This window comes from Hoplias malabaricus, chromosome 3, assembly GCF_029633855.1.
Source record: "Hoplias malabaricus isolate fHopMal1 chromosome 3, fHopMal1.hap1, whole genome shotgun sequence".
Classification (NCBI taxonomy): domain Eukaryota; kingdom Metazoa; phylum Chordata; class Actinopteri; order Characiformes; family Erythrinidae; genus Hoplias; species Hoplias malabaricus.
The window spans coordinates 8,380,244-8,400,399 of NC_089802.1; the positions used below are offsets into that span (position 1 = coordinate 8,380,244).

General features: G+C 40.1%; 1 protein-coding gene across 1 annotated transcript in view; it reads right to left on the reverse strand.

The window, feature by feature from the left end:
• caskin2 (CASK interacting protein 2) overlaps nt 1-16,643 on the reverse strand; it is a 53,141-nt gene extending 36,498 nt beyond the window's left edge. Inside the window, exons 1-3 of the mRNA XM_066665839.1 lie at nt 16,466-16,643; nt 15,168-15,542; nt 770-821 (exon numbers count right to left, since the gene is read on the reverse strand). Coding sequence (XP_066521936.1) covers nt 770-821; nt 15,168-15,261 — 146 coding nt within the window. The 5' untranslated portion in view covers nt 15,262-15,542; nt 16,466-16,643. The remainder of the gene's footprint in view (nt 1-769; nt 822-15,167; nt 15,543-16,465) is intronic.
• Between the last annotated feature and the right edge of the window lie 3,513 nt (nt 16,644-20,156).

Below are 20,156 nucleotides of genomic sequence, written 5' to 3' on the forward strand. Positions count from 1 at the left end.
GTGTGTTCACTACATTTTGTATTCATGCCTCAAGTCTGAAAAGATGGATGTGCTGGTCGTCTTGGTGGAAAAAAAAGGCCTGGAATTTAATTTACTGAAAACAATCTCAGAATATAATTAAAAGAACCTTTCCCAGATTGTCCACGCTTATTCCAGACTAGTCAGAGTACTGCATCCGCAACTTAGCTGTGTTTTACCTGTATCAGCATACTGAACGGGAGTGTGATAATAATTTACACTATGTCAGTTGTTCTCACTCCTGGTCCAGGTGGGCCACTGCATATTTTGAGATTCCTCCTCTCTCAACAAATCTGAAGTAAGTAATGAGAATAATGAACAACTCTTTCAGAAATTGAAGAGGGTGTGATGGCTAAAGGAGAAAACAATAACACACTGGGCAGTGGCTCACCATGGCCAGGTGTGCAAGTCCCTGCACTATGTCTATCACTGTATAAAATAAGCATGATGCTGCCTTTATTGTTGAATACAATAAGATTGTCACTGAGTGGAATGTGTGTGTGTGTGTGTTGCCCTGTGAAGGACTGGCGCCCCCTCCAGGGTGTATTCCCGCCTTGAGCCCAATGATTCCAGGTAGGCTCTGGACCCCCGCGACCCTGAATTGTATAAGCGGTTACAGATGAATGAATGAATGTCACTGAGTATGTACATGCCTTCAGAATCTCATTCTCTGATCACTGATTGTTTCATTAATTTGTCAGGTTAAGAAAGTGCCCTCTTTCACACCCTCATACTTCTCAACAGCACTTACCCATCAGCATCCTGGTAGTTGACATTCAGCTTCTTTGTTGAGCCCAGTAACTCTGCAAAAACAATGAGAAAAAGATGGAAAAAGCTGTCAGAACAGAATGTGACATGTTCAACAAATCTGTCAACTGTTGATCCCTCCATTAGAAAAATATGAGGCATGACACTGCTATGGCATGAAAGCTCTTGTTTCTCACTTTTAGCTCATCAGTTTTTCCACCAGTCCAGACCAGCTGGAGAGTGATAGAGTTCTGTTATGCCAGTCATATGAGCAATATGGAAGGTTAAAAACCTTATAGAAAGGGTCTGTTTTGTCAGTTGAGCTTCCAAAAGAATACTGGGGATTCATCAGAAAAGTACCTGAGATTAGAAATGACTTTGAGGCTTTTTTAACCGGTGGATTAACAGGCAAACAGTGCATGAGTATCTCAAATTCCAGAGTAACTCTAGTGCAGTGTCGTCAGAGGGATAAGCCAGTGCTTACAAACAGCTTCATTACTGTAAGTTGTCCAAACAGTGCTGCCTTGGTGACCATGGAGGCCTGTAACAAACCAAATTAGGAGAGACTTGCCTTGAATAAACACAGACAAAGAGCTTTTAAAGTGCCTGCATCTTCAGTGTCGCATTTAATATTATAGCAATTATGGATTCAAATAAACCAAATGTAATCTGTCACTGACAATAAATAATCAGAATCTCATCTGTAATCAGGCAAATACTTCTAAAATTGAATGGCATTCAAAAGCCAGAGGAATGCTGGGATTCTGTTCTCATTAATTAACAATCATGAAGCTAATGTGAAACACCGCTGTTAATCAAAGGAACTGTAGCAGGCTGAGTTCAATTATTATTACATATGCAGCATAAAGTAGTGAGCCACGAGTATTCATGCATTAGACGCAAAGCAGAATGCCTAAAAGCCCTTTGAATGCAGCACAATCACATGACCTCAAGCGGCTTTTTGCTTTTATAAGGCAGCAACAAATAAATAATGAAATGTTAACAAATAAAAAGCATCCCAATTCATTTCAAGCTCTTCAATGGAGATTACGCAAGCTGTGTGTGCACAATTGAATGCCTGAGTTCACAATGGGTGCCATTAAAGCAGCTTAATTCAAAAATTATTAGGTGCGTCAAGAAATTTTGGTAAATATAATTCAGCTCATAAATATTAGGCTGATTCTTAAAAGTACAAAATGGTCAAAGATTATTACATGAAAGCAAAACGTTTTGTAACATCCATTAATACAGAATTCAACTGAGGTGCGCAGTCATATGTGTGTGTGTATATATCAAAGACCTACGCTCTCTTGGGAGGATAAGAACCTCACAAAATTCTCCAGTCGGAAGCATTGCCACCGGGTTTAATAACATATATTTCAGATTCACAAGGCTAAATTCCAGAGTCCTGCAAGCCACAGTGACACCTATTAATTAAAACATGATTTTCAATTTCTCACATTACCCTTATCAAGAGAACTACAACCTTCACCTGAGAACAAAACAGAAATGTGATCTAGGTCACTGAGAGAAAAGATGCTGAACAAGAGCTGTATTCAAAGCGTCAGCGACTGAAGGCAGTCCATCCCTTGCTGCTCCAGAGCTCCAGAGCTGTGTCATCATTAAAAAGGGCTCTGAGCCACACAGCATTTCTTACCTTTCTTGTCTCCTTACAGGATGAGACACAGAACTTTTCATTTATACACAACAAAATCACAGCCCTCGTAAAAATGTGTCTGTACAGAAATTAGGCAATGATCTGCATTCGTAATTAAATACAAATACAGGTCAAATTTTAATTTTACTAAAATAAGTTTAGTATTAACACTTATTGTGGGTTCATAAATATTTCTTCTTAAGGAATCAATCATTACAGTGGACCATAGTACTCAACCCAGGCTAACTACAATTTAAGTGCAGTAAAATGTAGAATATTTATCTGTACTTCACTTCTAAAAAAAAAAAAAAAACCTGTCATGTAATGTTCACTGACTCATACTCAAGCAACTCAAATCCAAATCCAAATTACATCTGCTTGTGTCTGATTTAGATGCTTACATTAGCTTTGGTTGGATTCATTTATAGTGCACTCTAAACATCAAGAAACTTAGGCAACAATACACAAAACTGAAGACATACTGGGCTGGTTTCCCAGACAGGGATTAAGTTTAGTCCTGGATTATATCCTCCTTTCAATGGAAATTCACAATTCAATATGCTGTGTAGCCCAGGACTAGGCTTAATCCCCCTTTCTGGGAAACCATTTCTTAGAACTTATTAGACTTTAAGTTAGATTGTTAATAGAGTGCCCCATGAAGGACTGGCGTCCCCTCCAGGGTGTATTCCCGCCTTGCGCCCAATGATTCCAGGTAGGCTCTGGACCCCCCGCGACCCTAAATTGGATAAGCGGTTACAGATAATGGATGGATGGATGGATGGATGGTTACAGATAATGGATGGATGGATGTTAATAGGGTTGGGTGCCTTTCATATTTGAACCCATACTGATAGACCGTATAGCGTGGGCAGCAGCAGCCTTAAGGTTAGAGAAGTTGGCTTGGAACTACAAGGTTGCCTGTTCGACTCCCAGTACTGGCTAGAAAAATGGGGGAGTGGGGAGTAAAGAAGCTGTGCTCTTCCATCGATCCCACAGATGAAGTCCACTGAGAAAAGCCCCTAACACCCAACTCTTCCCTGGGTGCTGTTTCATTTTTTAGCATTTTCAGTCTGCGTTTACTTTCATGCAGTTAGCGCTCTCCCAAATTTAGAGTCAGTTCCATCTACAGCAAAAATAAGTCAGTATTACCCACCTATGGAGCAGAAATAAAGCATCCTCATATTGGCTCATGCTTTTCGAGGTTTAGAGGTTTGTGTGTTGACTACAATCCTCCAAAATGCTGTTTTTCTGCCATGAGCAAAAAGAGAGAAAGCCTTGCATACCAGGCTGAGACCGTTTGTTTACCCATTTACAGACACTGGGATTTCGTAAACACATTAGGCCAGTTTCAAACTTGCAAACAGAGTGCAGAGCTAGGAAATGGTGCGACAACATCCTCACAAGTGTTATTTTTATTAAAGCGAATGTCATCTTTAAGGCCTGGCCAAAAAAAAGGATGACTGCCTTTGTGTTTGTAACTTGATTTGATTCTTTCATGCTCTCATTTGGCCTCTGTCTCCTGCACTCAGCCTTGAACTGACAAAGGTAGTCCTGACAAAAGCCTGACTAATCTGACTTTAAAAGGATTTGGGAATGTTACCGTTCAGAAAAGAGCCATAATTCCAAAGGCATTGCAATAATAGTTACTGATCTACTTAGACTTTAGATATGGTCTGCTAAAACGAGGGATGAAAAAGAAACGACCATGATCTTTCTGGCTTTTAACACTCAGAACCTGAAACTTTCACATCAGTTTAAGTAGCTCCACACTTACCAGTCAGTACACATATAGCCACCTGCCCCATCCTGTGTCTGTCTTTCATTCAACCGTTTACGCGAGTCAAACTCTCCGTCTCAGATCAGTTCTCCACTTGCTTAAATCGTTTCCATATCCATCTTAACAACATAACCATCAGCCATCAGCCTCACTGCATCCCAGCTTCTCTCTCTCTGTCTCGTCCTCTGTCTGCTCCAGATACATTGCAGAAATTTGTTCCAGGACGGAAGGTGGGAGCAATAAAATATGTGATAGATTCTTTCACCCCACATTGTTTGGCATCCAGTCCACCACAAACAAATCACTCTTCTCAGAGCCAGGGCAATGAAGTTATCAATGTCAGTGTCTCTGAACATTTCAATCTTGTTATTACCAGGTGGTCTTGGCTATAACAAGGATATGCTATAGCCATGTCCATTATGGTATATTGCTAGTATATTGAAAGCTTAAACACATATAACTCATTGGTTCATGGAAGTTATAGTAACATTTGGGCTAACGTTACAGTCTTCTATGCTAGGTTGGTTCAAGTCCCTGATCAGGTAGTGTTGCCATGGAAAAACAACATACTATACAATACTGAAGATCATATAATGGTTTCCGATGGATGTGAAGGATCTTACACTGCTTCCCACTCATGCAGGCTGGATCACAGAGCGTGTTGTGCTGTAACAGAGCTGACCTACTGAGCTGCATGCCATGGCCAGTGGGCAGTGGGCACTCAGCCTATAGATGTCTGAACTTTACAAATGACAGCAGAGAGGGAGAATAAGAGCTGCTGAAATGATTGTTATAGGCCTTTCAAGAGCAGTTCAAGTTTCAACATGATCCAACATTCCAGACATCGCTCGCCCACCCTGCATCTCTCTATCATCTCCTTTACACACACACACACACACACACACTGTAACACAAATACTCATTGTATCAGTCAACAGTAGTCTTTTCTTTCCAAATGGTGTGCTGCATCTTATGTGGGCATCTTTATGGTGAAATGAGCCGTAGTAAATTAGCCAGGTTCATTTGTTGCTGGAATCTACACACAATACACATAATCAACTAACTTAAGGAAACTTAATATCAATCTATTCAGTTCCAGTTGGCCATTAGGTGTGCTGCATTTGAAATCTGCTCTTTAAATCATGTGTTGAGACATGTGTTAACACATGGACTTCAACAAGGTGCAGACCAGGGGTTAGATGAGGTTTACCCAGTCTTTTAAATCACAGTGAACAAAGAAATCCCAAATTTAAATAAAAAGGCGAACACACAACCTCCAGGTCCAGGTCCCTAGAGACTGCGACACTACCTGCTGCGCCACTATGCCACCCTTTTGCTAATGAAGTACAGGAAAATAAAATGAAAATGCTCAGGACAAAGGAAAAAATATGGAATCAGTGTGTAATTTGCATTTCTAAAACTAACACCAGCACAAGTCTAAAGTCTACTCTAGGGACTTTGCTAACTCAAAAGAACATGGCCCCAACAAGACAGCTGTCAACTGAAATAATAGAAAGAATTATAAAGCTGAGCATGTTGGAGTGATTGTGGGCTCTGTTTGAGTGGCCACAAGTGGCTAATTATACCTATACATATAAAGATGATTATACAGGCCCCTGACAAACAGCTTTAACAAATCGTCTGTCTATCATAAGTGATGATAGTGATGACAAAATGGTCAGGAAATGGCTCTGCTTGTGTTTAGACATGGTTAAATTAAGCCTGTGGAGATGTTTTATGTTTTAAGAATATAGTCATTACACAGATCACATTATTATTTATAGAAAGAGAGTTAGGTTACAGCTTTTCAATGTGTTAGATTTTCATTAACTGAGCAGGAGAATCACAATCTTTCCTTGTGCATTTGCATACTGTGCATTTACATTATTTTCTGATAAATATGGCAATGGATTAAATGATGCTAATATAATATTAAAACATTGAGGGTTTTACTCTATTATTTTAAAAAGGATTTTCTTTTAAAACTGAGACATTCATTCATTCATTCATTCATTGTCTGTAAGCGCTTATCCAGTTCAGGGTCACGGGGGGTCCAGAGCCTACCTGGAATCATTGGGCGCAAGGCGGGAATACACCCTGGAGGGGGCGCCAGTCCTTCACAGGGCAACACACACACACACCTACGGACACTTTTGAGTCACCAATTCACCTACGAATGTGTGTTTTTGGACTGTGGGAGGAAACCGGAGCACCCGGAGGAAACCCACGCGGACACAGGGAGAACACACCACACTCCTAAAACTGAGACAATGTTACAAAATGTAATATTGTGATAATTATTGATATTGACCAATACAGAAAAAGTATCATTATAACTTTTTTTGCTCATATCGACACCATTTCCTTGAGTCTCACCCTTTCTTAACCACACCTCCAATTGTGTTTAACATTTCCCACACCAAAGGGCTTCCAGAGGTCCACAAACACAGATACAAGTGATACAAACCAACATGTAATACAGATGTCCAGGGAGCACAGAAGTATTAATAACACAGACAACTCACTGTCTGGTCGCAGAATGTAGTCATTCTATGTTGAGGCATGGGAAGATAAAACGCGACTGACTGAGATGGTGTGTGCTGAGCAGCAGTGAATTCAGGTTCTCCCTCTTAGCGTCTCATTAGAATTCACCAGTTCACCTTAAATGGTGCCGATGAACATTGTGATTTAACACAGATGAAGATAAATAACACTGAGTCCTGACTCAAAAAATAAATTCATTAATACAAAATACAGTGCTATAGTAACTTTAGAAATTTCATTTACAGGGGCTTTTAAGGTGGAATGGGAAATCTGAATAAAGAACTAGTGAATAAAAATATTCTCTGTTCAGGATGCCTCAGCTCCCCTACACTTTACATTACAATGACTGGTTTTATGCTAATGAACGTGTAAAATGTCAGATAGTGTACCTTTAAAGGGTTTGGCTATGGTCACTGTCCACTGAGTAGTAATAAAGACTGGAGGATTGGTCTGAATACTACACTCGCATGCTTGAGTATGAAGCAAGCCAGAGAGTAATTCTTTATCCATACATAGCCAGTGTCACTGCTGGCTCATTGCCCAGAACTGTGACTAAATCCGTGGGGATTTGAGGCAGTCGCTGCCATTATTCTGTCCTCTGAACCACTCATCTCCTCACACTTCCTACTTAAACACAAAAAGAACAGTCAGAAAATATCAGCTAAGACCAAATGTAACATGCTTCACTTAGAAAGCACCAGCAGACCATGAGATGTAAAGACTTACAACGTAATTAAGCATTCTATTGATTAATCAAAAGCATTATTTGTATGGAACATTTAATTACTTGACTCCATGGGCAAATATTGATCGGTGGTAAGAGAGTTAATGACCAACTGGCAGTTAGTCCACCGGATTAGAACGCATTGAAACAAAGCTTTTAAAAGGGCCTATACACTACATTTCTCCTGTATTCTATTTTTGCCGTTTGACGTCCTTTTACCAGTTCATAAAAGTAAAAATAAAAGAAAAATAATGGCTGATTTGCCATAATAATTTTAAGGGAACGTAGTTATTCCCTTTTCTGCAAGTTAACACAGTTCTGGGGTCTGAATGATACACCTGTGACATGCATTGGTCAAAATACCACAAGGATCAAGCAACACAAGACTATTCACATTCTGCTCAGAATGTTTTCAGAGTCTGTTCCTTTAAAAGGGGACGAGCCAGAGTTCAGTTCAGCAAGAGAGGAGTGAAGAGAATGTCTCGTTTTAACCTATGTTTACTGACTTAGGCACATCATAAAAAACCTGACTGGGTCAGTATGAGCTCCAGATCCAAATTAGCTGCCTTGTGTTCACCCAGTCCAGGCTAAAACGCTCCTTATAACTTAGTCAAGAATGGGCATGATAACTGCTGTAGTATTAACAAGCAAATCTGAAAATACAGTTAGGTTTGTGGCATCAAAGTGTCTTCGTGGACACTTTAATATGTTTTCAGGAAACAGTAATGATGTTTATTGATTGATTCATTCATGTCTTTAAGCACTCATCCAGTTCAGGGTCGAGGTGGGTCCGGAGCCTACCCGGAGTCACTGGACGCAAGGCAGGAACACGCCCTGGAGGGGGCGCCAGTTCTTCACAGGGCAAACACACACTCACACATATTTGGAAACTTTTGAGTCAACAGTCCACCTACCAGCTTGTGTTTTTGGACCATGGGAGGAAACTGGAGCACCTGGAGGAAACCCACGTGGACACGGGGAAAACACACCAAACTCCTCACAGACAGCCACCGGAGTGGGTCTTGAACCCACAACTTCCAGGTCCCTGGAGCTGTGTGACTGCAACACTACCTGCTGCACCACCATGTCGCCATTAATGGTGTTTATGTCAAATAATTATTCAAAATGTTTGTCACACGGCTCCTGGGTCAATGTTTCAAAGCAAGAGCATGAAATGATCAGAATGAGGACAGCAGTAGCCATAGCACCGCCCACTTATGGCCTTTGACAGTGTTTTTCTGAAGATATTATTTCTACAAAGACAGGAAAGGGGTAGTATTCTTTCCTCTTTCGAAAACAATGGATCCTGGCTCATTTGTTGACCAAACCCTCTGGCCCCTGCTCGAAAGCTTTTAAGTGGAAAGCATAAGCTTTATTTTTTCCTTTCTATTCTTTTCTTTTAATGTTTGAAAGAGACCTCATGGGGTATTAATGAAGACAACAATTAGAAGGCATATTATGTAAGCGTATGATAACACAACAATGGAAAATGACATTGAAAGAAACAAATATATTGTCAGCATCAGCCATATTTTTTTCTCAGTTTTATAAGTACACAAAGGTAGATGAACTGACACATACAGGGGTTGGACAATGAAAGTGAAACACCTGGTTTTAGACCACAGTAATTTATTAGTATGGTGTAGGGCCTCCTTTTGCGGCCAATACAGCGTCAATTCATCTTGGGAATGACATATACAAGTCCTGCACAGTGGTCAGAGGGATTTTAAGCCATTCTTCTTGCAGGATAGTGGCCAGGTCTCTACGTGATGCTGGTGGAGGAAAACGTTTCCTGACTCGCTCCTCCAAAACACCCCAAAGTGGCTCAATAATATTTAGATCTGGTGACTGTGCAGGCCATGGGAGATGTTCAACTTCACTTTCATGTTCATCAAACCAGTCTTTCACCAGTCTTGCTGTGTGTATAGGTGCATTGTCATCCTGATACACGGCACCGCCTTCAGGACACAATGTTTGAACCATTGGATGCACATGGTCTTACTGGTGCAATGTGCAGTTAATGAAGATTGGCCACCAGGCTGCTCCAATTTAGCCATGAAACCTCCCACACTACAGTGACAGGTGTTTCAGTTTCATTGTCTAACCCCTGTATGTAGATATGAGATACAGATATAGAAAATACAGATTAATGTACAGCAAATCGTTTATGTCAACACTTTTTTTGATATTCATCTAAATGCAGATTTTCTCTTACAGCAGGTGAAATGTTAAGAGCATTCAGCCCAGTGGCAAGTTCATGCAGTTCCACCTGCTCACTCTTCCTAAAGCAAGCTATGCTTCTTTAGATGTTCCATGCATTGTTTTATGTGTGTGTGTGCGTGTGTGAATGTTCATTTTTCTGTTTCCATTTTCTAGTTGATGCTACAGTGAGACAATCCTTTTGAAGACGAAGATGAAGAAAAAGCTTACCTTGGGGATCTGGGCAGTAGACAGCATAGGGGTCTTGAGAAACACTAGTCTTTGAGACAGGAATTTATTCTCCTAAAATAATAGCCTAATCTTTCTTTAAGGGACTAACACTGGGTTATGACTATTAATGGGATAAAATTAACTATTGATCAGCGACACCGTGGCGCAGCAGGTAGTGTCGCAGTCACACAGCTCCAGGGGCCTGGAGGTTGTGGGTTCAATTCCCACTCCGGGTGACTGTCTGTGAGGAGTTGGTGTGTTCTCCCCGTGTCCGCGTGGGCGACTCAAAAGTGTCCGGGTCCGTAGGTGTGAGTGAATGTGTGTCTGTGTTGCCCTGTGAAGTACTGGCGCCCCCTCCAGGGCATATTCCCGCCTTGCGCCCAATGATTCCAGGTAGGCTCTGGACCCACTGCCACCCTGAACTGGATAAACGCTTACAGATAATGAATGTATTGATCAAATGTATAACAATAGGCTTAAATATATTTTAGGAAACTAGTCTTGTGGGGTCACACAACATCGTAAATAGACATTGTGGGGACAATCCCGGGAAAATTTAAGTCATTGTGGGTGGGAACAAAATGGGTATGAAATTTCTAAACCAATCCAACCCAAGTGAGAGCAACGGTACAATTGTCAGCTTTATCCAATAATAAAAAACTTGTTGTAATCTGTTGTATTGGGGTAAAATATGTTAGCATGACCCACAAGTTCCCTAAAGAACAGATGCAGTGTTACACATGTAAAAACCTACCATTTGCAAAGGACTAAGGACAACGGACTAATATGATAAGACATATTGGATAATAATATTGTTTCCACTGTAGTTCAGGAAAAAAAAGGAATTTAGGGGTGAGTATAGGATCAGATTTGATCACAATGCAGTGTCGGGCGTTTAGCAACTAGTCCCCAGACACATACAAGACAATGTCTTCCCTGCAAGACTGTGAGAAAACTATTCCATAATCCACTGATATACACCAACTCTTCTATATCCATTTGGTAAACATCTATGTTTTGAAGTGGATCATTAATTTCAATATGAGTGAAAACATATCAGTCTAGTCCAGTCTAGTCTACTGATCCAAAACTAAGGAAGATAATGGCAATTTTTCAGACAGACAACATGCCATCAAAAGAATCCTTAATAGCAACAAACAGAATAAAGTCTTCTAATTCATTTTGTAAATACAGAAGAATTATACACAAGAAGACCCCACAAATTTTAGGAAGAGATTAAATAACTACAATGAGTTCAGACAAAGTTCATCTGTCTCTCATAGTTGTGAATTCTTTTTCAGGGCAGTGCTGTCTGCCTAGTCAGAAAACGTTATTTCTTACTAATTCAAAAAATAAGGCCGTTGATCCCCCCCCCCAACCAACCAACGTGAACCAACGAAAGGTGTTCAAGAGCCTCTGTAACATGGAGGTAAACAGGGTAAGGACACTCACTTCGCCTGTTTTAGTTGGTGTTAGTTAACGTTAGCTTGACTCGCTAAACTCGGTGCTCAGATTATACTCGGCTACGTAGCTGCATTACGGAGGTTTATAGTGTCGGATGAATTCAAGTTCGACTTCGATCACATTTACAAGAATAACGGTACCTCTACATTTGAGTTTAGCTTATTGCTAGGCTATTGTCATGAATAATGTTGGTTATTTAGCTAGATACTGTCATAACAGTCAGTCATAACGGTGTTTTACCGCGGCGTTGTTCCGCTGTTGTCCACCAGTGACGTCACGGTTGCGTTCAAGAATTTCCGTAGCGAGCTCGGGTTTTTCCGTCAATTTAATAAAATTGTCAGTTTCAAAGCAAATTAAGCTGCTATTTTCATTTTAATTCATACTTATATCTGTCAGTGACTAAAATAATGTGAAATATTCATGGAGGTCCATTAAGTGGTGCTTAGCCTTTAAGGTTGTTTTAGCTCTGAAAACAGTAAACAGATCTGGTGACATCCAATCTTGTCTAATGAATAAGGCATTATCGCAAAGGCACTTTCAGTAAAAAAAAAAAGGGTCTAGATTCCATTTTTAGACAAATGTGATTCAGACAGAGAATCTCTGAGTTTGTAAATGTGATGCAGGCTTGATATCACAAGTACCATAGCAATAACGTTTAATAAACCACTATTTGTAATAACTCTTATACAGCCACACTAGTGTAACTCCGCCACTTTGAAAGAAATATTACCTGTGTTTTAGATAAGATGGTCAAGATCTGAATCACTGCTGTTTGCTTATTAATTTGACCAAAAGAAAAACAAATTCCATCATCATCATCATCTAAATCAATAACAACTTATTTTACAGAGAATATGAAGACTACTGAGCAAGTTTAAAACAGCACTGTTCTTTCTGTCTACATTCTGACATTGCATTAGTATGTAGACCAGAAATACAGTGCTGTGTTAAACACTGTACAGAGCTTTTTATATCATTTCATTTATGTTATAATCCATGACCAAACACTCCAGAATATTAGGATGTGTATTGATTCAGCATTTCCAGTAACCTCTTCATACATTGCATCATTTGCAATAACACAGCAGAAAAAAAAAGCTGAAAGGGTAAGGAAGATCAAAGCTAGGGAGTGGGGGCGACTACAAAAGCAACTTCATGCAGATATTCATTACAGCAACACTGCTATCCTCTATTCCCCCAGGACTTATTCATACACAAAACCCCACATCTCTATAATACCACCACCACTGAGCTGAAAGAGAGAGAGAGAGAGAGACAGAGAGAAAGCCTAAGGACTTGTACCTAGTCAAATTAGCCCAAAAGATGAAGCGGTAGTCTACTGAAACTGGCTAATATTTATATATTCACTACTGCTTGAGACCAGGGACATGAAATGAGGCCAAACTAGAAATATATGCATGCGTTTCAGATAAGAGCTGAATTGTACACTCATTATGTCCAGAACAACAACCTGCTTTTCATTACCTCAGATTTCCACTAAGTTTCAAAAGCCGGCTTTTTGACCTCACACCACTTGTTTGCTAATTATCTACTAGCCATTAGCTTAAAAGGAAAGGGTTCGATTTGAATTAGCCACCCCTGACAGCACTGCACCTCAACTGACTCACTGAGGAGATTCCACAACCATCCTGAGTGGCCTGTCCATCTGTTCTGAAAGAAAGGAACCGGGATTAGAATTTGTATCCACCCGTAGCTAACTATCCGACAGTACTTTCAACTTGAACTGGCCTTAATCAGACACTGTATCAGCTGCTGATGCTTTAAACTGTTAAAGTATTACAATGCAACAAGGTTGCTCTTGTATGAGGCATACAAGTTAGGAAATGCGCAAACAAAATAAAAAGGATTAGTAAGAATGGACTGGTGACATTGCTAAGGTGTAGTACACACTGCGCGTTGAAATCCCCTTGCCTGTAAATTGATCTGACAGACTGCCAGATGGGTTATCCCTGATTTGTAAATGGATTTGTCTTGTTTCCAGCTGTCATTGTAGAGCTCACTACAGATAAACTTGACACTACAAAGGACATGGTTTGAGATGCCATTACACATTAATGGACACCAGCAATCATCAAATGCAGATCCAGAATTGTGTGCCTTATACCTGAAAACTGAAATAAATGGAGCATCGGTTTCCATTGAGACCATTAAACTTTGGATTTGACGCACAACTATCATCTAAGGTTTGCCAAAATGCCAGTGATTAGGAAAGACGTATAATCACTACCAGAAAAAGTGGATTTTGTGCTTTAGCTCATATAAAGGCATCAGAAAAGAAGCCTCAGTTACCCAAATTCTCAATATTAAAATTCATAGAGTGTATGAGCAGTAGCACCAAAATCAGCACTATAATCTCATATTCTGCAGTTTACAGCAGAAGCAACCCAGTTTAGAAATTCACATTCAGAGCATAAGCTCAGCAGATTTTATCTTTAGTTTACAGCTTAAAAAACTCTAGCTTCAATCATTCATTCATTCATTATCTGTAACCGCTTATCCATTTCAGGGTCGCGGTGGGTCCAGAGCCTACCTGGAATCATTGGGCGCAAGGCGGGGAATACACCCTGGAGGGGGCGCCAGTCCTTCACAGGGCAACACACACACACTCACACCTACGGGCACTTTTGAGCTGCCAATCCACCTACCAACGTGTGTTTTTGGACTGTGGGAGGAAACCGGCGCACCCGGAGGAAACCCACGCGGACACAGAGAGAACACACCAACTCCTCACAGACAGTCACCCGGAGTCGGACTCAAACCCACAACCTCCAGGTCCCTGGAGCTGCGTGTGAAATCTGACATTTAGACTTTATTAGTTCAAAGCAGGCTGAGAACTAAAAACAACACACTTAGCTTTAAAAGAACAAAAAAAATGACTACACAATCACATAAGCCTCCAAAGCGGAACATGAAAAACACTGTGGCTAACCATCATCTGGTCATGTGGGGTAATTACCACAGACCACCAAGAGTCTGCCCTTTGCTGACCTTACCTGCCCTCCAGTCTTCACCGCCTCAATCTGCCAGGGCAAGAGCTAAGCCACAGCTCTTAGAACATCATTCAGCGGGTGCAGTGCACACACACACACACACACACACACACAGGCCCTGCTACTCACTAATGTTTTCATGGTTAATCACTAAGTAGTGATTAATTTTCACTTATTCCCCTATTAGGCATTTCAAAAGAACATGGATCTACTACTTCAATTGTGATTTAAGTCAGTGCCTACAATGTAAAGAATGAAAACACTGATGTTCTTAGAAATGTTTAATGTTCCATTTATTCAACAGGGTGTTGATTTGCAATTCATTTGCAGATGTAGCCTTAATAGGAGTGCGGATTCACATGAGAAGACACTGACATTCAGTCTCACCTGAGGACTGTCCAAAGGTTATAGATTATTATGATGAAAACTGTAGTATGTGATGGCAAGGAATCTTCTGGCTTTACAACTACAACTCAATGTCTATATGTTACATCACAAACTGAAGAAACTATACTTTTCCAACACATGTGCTCTTTAAAATGAATAAAGTAATCACTCGTTGAATATGAGCGACTGGTGTTTTGAGTCAAGACTGAAACACAGAGCTGCACAGAGAAAAAGGCTCTTGTGATGGGCTGTTTCATCCAAATAATAAACCACTTCCTCTTGCTGTATGCTTCAAGTCAGAAGTGAGAACAGATCCCAATAATCAAACAGCATAATACAGTTGTTTGAGACATCTCTTTCAAACAAGAGAAAGGGGAAGAGCTTCCCAATGATCATTCATTCACTTACTGTTCCGGTTGGCCTTGATCTTGGTGAGGAGTTTATGAGCCGAGAGAATGTCTCCGTTCTTCACAGCCAGCAGGAGGTCCTGCTCTTTGCCCATGGCTCCTGTCCAACTCTAAAAGACACGTTACGCTTCCCGCTTCACACAGTCCTAGTCATCGGTGTCCGCAACATTTTGTAGCCCTTCCTTCTGAACATCAACTTTCCCACATGGCCCAGTTAATTCCTTCAACACGGATAAGCTGTATGGTCCTGGAATCAAGACCTTGAATGTTTATGCCTTTCAGGACCCCTCAAAATGTTTAAACCAGGAAGAGAATCCATTCATCAATTCCATCCATGGTATGAAGCCTCCTCCATCACAAAACAAATGTGAAGACCCTAAAAGACAGAGGCATTTATAAACAGTAGGCCCAAACATGTCAACTATGAGTTCCACAAAAGAAGCACAGCCAAAGAAGGACCACTGTAGTTCTCTAAAGAACCATGTTCAGAAGGGTGAGTGTGAAGAACCTTCATGTCTAAAACATTAACACTATGTGGCAGTTCTTTAGACTTTAACAAAGATTTCTTCACATTCATCAATTGTTGAACATCGATCCACACTTTATGGCATTTTTAAAAGTGTAAAATGACCTACAGTAAGATTAGTTCACTGGGAAAATGTGAGAGAATACAATTCTTTAAGGCAATGAGAAAGCACAAATGGTTCTTTGCTTGGGTAAAGTGTTTACTTCAATCATTTGTGTGTTCTATGATGAATACAATGCTGTATAGAATTTAAAAAATAATGCAGTGCTTGTCTAGAATCCTGTAGTAAACTAATTTATTAGACTCACATAAGGATGCTGCAAGTTCTTGTAGTCTTGCTATAATACAACGTACGCAGTATCTCTACAGTAGAGATCTGTGTATTACAATAACTATTTAATAAAAGTGTTTACAGTAGTTTGTTTACTGTAGTCAAACAAACTACTGTACAAACAAGCCTGAGTCAAACCTGGTCAACGATAGAGGATTGCACATAATTCATACACACTGCTTATCATAGAGCCGGTTCATAAAGGTACACAGTAACACTGTTAGTGTATTAATGTAACACTCTATGTGTTGATTTAACACTGGTGAATTTACTGTGTAACCATTCGCTGTGATCACTTCAGCAATACATTTAAACATAGCCTTAGAGGTGTGTGACAGTATCTCCGTTTCTAAAGGGTAAGTTAAAAAAAAGCTTTTATATTATTCTTTTAAATGTTACAATAGGGTATTTCTTGATAAAGACCGAGGAAGAATTGACTCACCGTGAGAGCTGAAGTAGATGAAGACTCTCAATGTTAACCGTCCACACATACATTTGTTAAAAACAATAAAAAAAACTGTGTGCTGTAAATGGACCGCTGTCCTCTTCGCTGTAGCAAGCGAGCAATAATGGAAGGAGTTTGAAGTGTTTTTGTCACTCTGCCAAGCTCCCCCCGCACTCACCGGAGACCCGCGCCTCTGGGTTTACGTCTGTTTTCACACCCGTTTTTAGACAAGCCCCGCCCACTGCATGTTCTGTTAAACGATTGGCTAATACCACTGTACGCGGGATACTACCAGCCAATCCCAGCGCAAAAGGCTGTGCGTTCCCAAAACTGGTGGTGGAAAAAAAAAGATAAAGCCTGCAGTGTCGACGACTTGATTTAACGAGACTAAGTACTCTCTGTGTCCGAAGTTTTGTAGACACCCCGTATACTCAGTGAATTCAGGGGTTTTTAACGTGCTCTATGTTTTACAAAGAACATTAAATGAAATGGGACATTCTCGATGAACGGTAACAGTTAAAAATAAACAAATACAGCCTGTATTCTGTGCTGCACCAACGTCTACATTTGCACTCATTTATTCAATCTGCTGCAAGTTTAGTTAAAATAGATGAAACCTGCAAGTTATTGAAAATCAGTAAATATATTAATCTAATTGCTTCCTGAAAACATTTTGCTGTAATAAAACACGAGTATTATCTGGGCCATCCCAGTAAACAAGGAACGTCCCTGGACGTTCAAAATATGTCTAAATGTAGTCTGTCCGTCAAGGACATATTTTAAACGTCAATGGACGTCCAAATTCCATCTTAATAAGTTAGTTTAGTGGTGACCAATCGATAACGCCAGTGGACGTCCAAAATACGTCTAATAGTCGTCTTTTCAATGCCTGTGTTTGGACGTCTTTTCAACTTTCATTTTCAACCTTAAGAGAACGTTGATTAGACGGCAGTCTATGCGTTATTTCAACGTTGAATCAACGGCTAAATGTTTACTGGAACCATGCAAAAACACAGGCGATAGACTTGGTAGAGTTAGAACGACACCTGCTGGTAGAAATCTGCAAGTAATCTGTATAAGTCCATCATAAATATCCCACTCAGGTCAACGTGGTGTAGTGGTGTGAGGGGGCCTGATTTCACTGTCTGCCAAGGGTTGTGTTCTCTGTGAATTTAAATGAAAAATTATGGACAAGTTATTTCCAGTGAAAATATCCCTAATGTGTTACAAAAAATAAGTTTAGGGCACAAGATGTCTGCCCAAAACTGCCACTAGGAGTTACTAAACTTGTTAATGAAAGCCTACCAGAGAATAATGATGAGGTCATACTGACAGTTTTACTGCCATGTTAATTAAAGTCAGATTTATTTGTATAGTGCTTTGTACAACCTGATGTTCGTGTAAAGCATTCATTCATTATCTGTAAGCGCTTATCCAGTTCAGGGTCGCGGTGGGTCCAGAGCCTACCTGGAATCATTGGGAGCAAGGCGGGAATACACCCTGGAGGGGGCGCCAGTCCTTCACAGGGCAACACAGACACACACATTCACTCACACCTACAGACACTTTTTGAGTCGCCAATCAACCTACCAAAGTGTGTTTTTGGACTGTGGGAGGAAACCGGAGCACCCGGAGGAAACCCACGTGGACTCCAGACAGAAAGGCAGTCGTTAATTGGAAATTAGTCAAGAAATGGTGCTGTATGGCATATGGATATTGTTAGTGTGGTTAGGGACCCCAGTGGATCTAACAATAACATCCTTTCTTAAAAGAGAGAGAACCAGAAGGAAACAGACATGAGAGCACACTGAAACACTGGCATCAAACTGGAGTTTACTACCGTTCTTTATGACAATCAACCATTGGGTCTATGACGTTTAGGCCTATTGGATCTGAACGATTAATTATTAGAATAATAAACAAGTCAGATTGCAGCCAAGGGGCGGCACGGTTGCGCAGCAGGTAGTGTTGCAGTCACACAGCTTCAGGGACCTGGAGGTTGTGGGTTCAAGTACTGCTCCGGGTGACTGTCTTTGAGGAGTGTGGTGATATCAGAGAAGTGCTTTTAGAAGAGCAAAGGCAGGTGTAAGGGCGTAGGAATGAGTTTGATATCGGTGGGGGATATATATGCTGAATTAAAACCCACCCCATACCCAAAATATTAGGTAGCTATAAGCTGATGCCTATGTAGATAAGGCAGCAAAATACTGCATTTATAATGATGTGGAATAGCATTTGATTAACATTAACTTTAGCGAGTGAGACTGTGTCCCAAACAACACACTATAATGGTTATTGTTATTTACAAGCCGCTTTCATAACTGTAATTAGCCATTGTTGTTATCTGTTGTGCTCTCGTTACTGACCTCAAGCCAGAGCTGGTAAAAAGTAACTTTATAACCCAGACTCTGACGGTGAATCAGCGGCCGATGAAGCTAATGATTGGAGCAGCTTTATATTTTGACAGGCGCTTTAACGAAGGCTGAAAGGTTGCTAGGTTACGTGTATTTTGTGAAGTGATACTTGAATAGCTTCTGTCAGAGTGCCATTATCGTGTAATATTGCCACTCCTGGAACGACTCTCAGCCAATCACGTTGCAGGGTCAGAACTAACAGTGGTATGAATAGTGATAATAACATGAACAAAACAACTTATTTTTTTGTTACATACCTCTCTGAGAACCATTTACATTACTTAGTCAGCTGACTAGATTTAACAGAATCATGTAAAAAAATAAATAAATACAAGAAGTAGCAGTAGTAGAGTAAATGGTCTTTTGAGGACATACAATACCATTTTTGGTCTTAACTGCAATAAAAGCCACAAAACAACCTGCCCCTATTTTCAGAACTACAATAAAACACAATTGCAAAAAAAGCAAAATTTGCATTGATCATCAGTCTCTGTATCTAAATTAACTCAACTCAACTTTATTTATAGAGCACTTTAAAAAACACCAACAGCTGAAACAAAGTGCTGTACAGAAGATGTTTATAAAACAAAATAACATAAAATAACCAGTAAGGAAAAATAAATAACATAAATAAAAAACAAAACAAAGGTCTCATGCTGGGTTGAAAGCCAAGGAATAAAAATGGGTTTTAAGATAAGTTTTAAAAATCAAAAGTGAAGAAGCCTGCCTAATCTGTAATGGTAGGCTATTCCACAGTTTTGGCGCAGCAATTGAAAAGGCTCTATCTCCTCTGAACTTAGTTTTGACCTCGGCACCTCCAGGAGCAGCTGATCAGCTGACCTGAAGCATCGAGCAGAGATCTGAAAACCCTGTGATCTGAAGTTTTCGAAAAGAGTAGTCTGTTACTGCAGCAAAGTGGGACAAGCTCTATATTAATAACCTTATTTACCTCATAAAAATACGAGCATTCATTTTGGTCATATTTTGTATTTGTATCATAAGATTAGACTGAAAGACATAAAAGCTATAGAAAAGTTCGGCCTGGAGAAACACACTCAGAAGGACTTAAAGGAAAATACTTATAAAGCAACAGGTTACAACAAGTAATAAAACCGTATAAATACATGGATACAGTGTAAGTAACTTTACATTTAATGGGTTAAAACAATTGAATAACTGCTTAGATATGCTTCTGCTGTTTTATATTGAACATAACAAACCCAAAGGTGTAAAAAAACATATTAAAACATCATTCAGTACAATTATGAAGCTAT